General features: G+C 49.1%; 2 protein-coding genes across 3 annotated transcripts in view; one reads left to right on the top strand and one right to left on the bottom strand.

Annotated features, from left to right (window-relative positions):
- The window catches only part of ABCD4 (ATP-binding cassette, sub-family D (ALD), member 4), a 20,648-nt gene extending 18,451 nt beyond the window's left edge, over positions 1-2,197 (bottom strand). The window contains exon 1 of one of the 2 annotated variants that reach the window (XM_011949576.1): positions 2,008-2,197. In XM_011949576.1, coding sequence (XP_011804966.1) covers positions 2,008-2,045 — 38 coding nt within the window. In that variant the 5' untranslated portion in view covers positions 2,046-2,197. The remainder of the gene's footprint in view (positions 1-2,007) is intronic. The other variant, XM_011949577.1, reaches the window with a different exon arrangement.
- Positions 2,198-2,201: 4 nt separating this feature from the next.
- Positions 2,202-4,492, top strand: part of VRTN (vertebrae development associated) — a 72,185-nt gene continuing 69,894 nt past the window's right edge. The window contains exon 1 of the mRNA XM_011949575.1: positions 2,202-2,309. The gene's annotated coding sequence lies outside the window, so the exon portion shown is untranslated. The remainder of the gene's footprint in view (positions 2,310-4,492) is intronic.

The following is a 4,492-nucleotide window of genomic DNA, read 5'->3' as shown; positions in this document are numbered from 1 at the left end:
TACCTCCCACCTTAGCCCCCCAAATAGTTGGGACAGAGTTTTGCTCATTGCCCAGACTGGAATGCAATGGCGCGATCTCGGCTCACTGCAACCTCCGCCTCCCCAGTTCAAGAGATCCTCCTGTCTCAGCCTCCTGATAAGCTGCGATTACAGGCTCATGTCTCTACACCCGGCTAATTTTTGTATTTTTAGTAGAGATGGGGTTTCATCATATTGGTCAGGCTGGTCTTGAACTCCTGACCTCAGGTGATCCGCCTGCCTCGGCCTCCCAAAGTGCTGGGATTACAGGCGTGAGCCACAGCGCCCGGCCTAAAATCTTTTTTTTTTTTTTTTTTTGAGACAAGGTCTTGCTCCGTTGCCCAGGCTGCAGTGGTGCAATCTCAGCTCAGGGCAACCTCTGCCTCCCGGGTTCAAGCGATTCTCCCACCTCACCCTCTTTAGTGGCTGGGAGTACGGGCATGTGTCAACACGCTCAGCTAATTTTTGTATTTTTGGTAGAGATGGGGTTTCACCATGTTGCCCAGGCTGGTCGCCTCCTGGACTCCAGTGGTGCAACCACCTCAGCCTCCCAAAGTGCTAGGATGACAGGTGTGAGCCACCAAGCATGGCCAGGATGTAATATCTAGAGCCTACAAGAATTCCTGCAAGCCAGGAACATAGGAAATCCATAGAGAAGTGGGAAAGGATATAAACAGGCGATTCAAAAAAGGGAAAACCCACATGTTTAATAAACACATGAAAATGCAGGCCGGGCGCAGTGGCTCACGTCTGTAATCCCTGCACTTTGGGAGGCCGAGACGGGTGGATCACCTGAGGTCAGGAGTTCAAGACCAGACTGGTCAACCCCCAGTCTTTACTAAAATACAAAAAATTAGCTAGGTATGGTGGCGCACGCCTTTAATCCCAGCTACTCAGGAGACTGAGGCAGAAGAATCGCTTGAACCCGAGAGGCGGAGGTTGCAGTGAGCCGAGATCGTGCCACTGTACTCCAGCCCAGGCAACAAGAGCAAAAAAAACTCCGTCAGAAAGAAAGAAAGAGAAAGAGAGAGAAAGAGAGAGAGAGAAAGAAAACGTACACGATGGGATACCACCTTACACCCACCAGACAGATAAACATTACAAAACCCACCACCACCGGACGATGGAGGGATACTGGGAAACAGGAAGCTTTAGGTACTATCTGTCGTGAAGTATAAACTGGTGTGACCATTCCAAAGAACAATCCAGCAAAATTAGATGTGACCAGGACCCAACTCTGGGGTGGATACCCAGAGAAATGCACCAATATCCACAAGGAGACAACTGCCAAAATATTCATGACAGTGTGGCCTCTGGGGTGTTAATATTAGAAAAAAATCTAGGTATCCACCACTAGGGGAATAAGTCTATGCACATAGCAGCACTCAGAAGTGAAAACAAGATGACTAGCATGGATGGACTCAAAAACACAACGTTGGGAAAAAAGGTTTAAAGATAAATCACAGCATATTATCTAGGAATTCGAAACCACTATATAGATTTCAAAGTAACACGTGCACAAATTTACACAAGTTGGACCGTAAAGCCACTTATATAACACACCAGAGTGGCTGTCTGAAAAGGGGAGTGAAAGGGGTCTGGGAAAAGGAACGAAGAGAGGAAGTGATAAACAAGGAGCCTTGCATTGGCCCACAGGGTGTCAAGAACTGAGAAGGATTAACTCAATTTTGTGCACCTGAGGTTCTTTTTTTTTCAAAAAAAGAAAGCCAGTTGCGAGAGAGAGGGTCCCACACCGGGTGCAGGAGATGGCACAAGTCCGGCCAAGAACGGAGGGGGCCGCGGCCGGTGCGGAACGGCCTCGAGCGGCGGGAGAGCGGACGCCCCTTCGAGAGCTCCTCTTTCTTTCAGAAGTCGTGGGTGTGAGACGGGGGCGCCAGGGCGGCGGACGAGGCACGGTGGGCAGGAGACCCCATTCCCCACAGCCCCGAACTCCTGCTCCCAAACCTCCTCCCCGACCGCCCTGCTTACCTGGAGCCAGCTCCGAGCGCCGGGCCCGGGACCGCCATGACCTGAGACCCGAGGGACTCTGGCACTCGGCGGCCCCGAGTTCAGCACTGGGCAGAGTCCGGGGAAGGGCAGGGCCCCGGAGACCACAGAGACGGCGGCGGATAGAGAGGAAGGCGCGGGAGACGCGGCCTCTCCCGGAAGCGACCGACGTCTCTAAAAGTACCAGAGAGTGGACTCGGCTGACCCGGCAGCTACAGCGCCCCCATCTTTTCTGGGAGGCTTCCCTTTTGACAATAGGTCGCCGAGAGTGTAACTACCTTATGGCAAGTGTTTTAGATTCTGAGTATAATAGATGTTTTATATATTCTCCCAGAGGAGCCAGCATGATCTTTAAAAAAGTATAAATTAGGATTCCAGCCGGGCGCGGTGGCTCACTCCTGCAATCCGAGCACTTTGGGAGGCCAAGGCGGGAGGATCGCTTCAGCCCAGGAGGAGTTCGAGACCAGCCTGCGCAACATGGCAAGACCCCGCCTTTACAAAAGATAAAAACATTAGCCGGGGATGGTGGCGAGCGCCTGTGGTCCGAGCTACTCTGGAGGCTGAGGCAGGAGAATCACTTGGGCCCGGAAAGTCAAGGCTGCAGTGAGCCGTGATTGTGCCACTGCACTCCAGCCTGGGTGACAGAGAGAGACCCTGTCTCAAAAATAAATAGATGATGATGATCGATGGATAAGATAGTTGAATGAATGAAATGCTTATCAGTTGACTGATTAGTACCCAAAGGGAGGTGGGAAATGGCTCAAAAAAACCAAACCAAAACAAAAAAAAAAAACAGCATGATCTCACAGGTCCCTAAATTTGAATCTGGATGTATCTTCTGACTTTCCTTCGATCCTTATTAAATTTCAACAGCACGCCAAACACTCCACAACATACATGTATCACTTGTCTTTATGGAAGTTGCAGTCTAGCTGGGTAGGTCAATCAGTTGACAATTACGGCTGTCTTTTTTTTTGAGTTTTTTGTTTTGAGACGGAGTCTTGCTCTTGTTGACCCAGCTAGAGTGCAATGGTGTGATATCGGCTCACTGCAACCTCAGCCTCCCGGGTTCAAGCGATTCTCCTACCTCAGCTTCCTGAGTAGCTAGGATTACAGGCATGTGCAACCATGCCCTGCTAATTTTGTATTTTTAGTAGAGACGGGGTTTCTCCACGTTGGTCAGGCTGGTCTCGAACTCCCGACCTCAGTTGATCCGCCCACCTCGGCCTCTCAAAGTGCTGGGATTACAGGTGTGAATCACCGCGCCTGGCCTACAGCTGTCTTTATGAAGTGCTGTGACAATCATATCTTACAGCAGGGGTTCTCAGCCTTGGCGCCATTAAGTTTTGGGGCCTGATCATTCTTTGTGGAGTAGGCTTTCCTATGCAATGTAGAATGTTTAGCTGTATCCCAGGCCTCTACCCACTAGATGCCAGTAGCATTCCCTGTGACCCAGGCATCCCAAAATGTCTCTAAACATTGCCAAATGTCCCTTGGGGAGAAAGGACCAAAATTCCAGCTTTACTGGAATGGAGCTTTACTTCACCCCCTAGCATTGAGAACCACTGCCCCAGAACCAAAGAGAGAGGCATTTAACTCAGCATGGGGAAAAGTGGAATCTAGGAAGACTTTGAAGAGGAAATAACTTTATTCAAGTATGTCTTTCTTATTTTGAAAACCAAAAAAATAGGATGCAATTTTTGAAAAATTAATAAGGCAACCAAAGTATTAAAGCAAGCAACCTCACCTCTCTAGGGTAATCCAGGTTTACAGATCTTGTCCCCTTTCACTCTAAAAAATGTCCTAGTTTGGTATTCAGTGGCATTACTGTCCCAGGGTGCCTCAGCATTATCTATTACTATAAACTTTTAAGAAGTAGCAGGCCAGGCACGGCGGCTCACACCTGTAATCCCAGCACTTTGGGAGGCTGAGGCGGGCAAATAACCTGAGGTAAGGAGTTCAAGACCAGCCTGGCCAACATGGTGAAATCCCATCTTTACTATAAATACAAAAATTAGCCAGGTGTGGTGGCGGGCACATGTAATCCCATCCACTTGGGAGGCTGAGGTAGGAGAATTGCTTGAACCCGAGAGGCGGAGGTTGCAGTGAGCTGAGATTGTGCCATTGCACTCCAGCCTGGGTGACAGAGCGAGACTCTATTTCAAAAAAGAAAAAAGAAAAAAAGAAGAAGAAGAAGTAATACAGCAGTGTTGCCAGTGAGCAAGCGGGAGGGTGTTTGGCTACTGAAGTGCAATGGAGCACAGCAATGCGCAAATCAAAGGAACTTGCTTCTTCAAGCTCTTCTAGCAGTGGTTCTGACAGTGATGTTGACAAAAAGTTAAAGAGGAAAAAGCAGGTTGTTCCAGAAAGATCTGTAAAGAAGCAAAAGACTGGTGAAACTTGAAGAGCTCTGTCATCTTCCAAAGAGAACAGCAGCAACAGCACAGATGATAACCTGATGTTTCAG

Source organism: Colobus angolensis, unplaced genomic scaffold (genome assembly GCF_000951035.1).
Source record: "Colobus angolensis palliatus isolate OR3802 unplaced genomic scaffold, Cang.pa_1.0 Scaffold3, whole genome shotgun sequence".
NCBI classification, from domain to species: domain Eukaryota; kingdom Metazoa; phylum Chordata; class Mammalia; order Primates; family Cercopithecidae; genus Colobus; species Colobus angolensis.
Note: the sequence above shows the minus strand (reverse complement) of the source record. Positions and strands in the feature narration are given on the sequence as shown.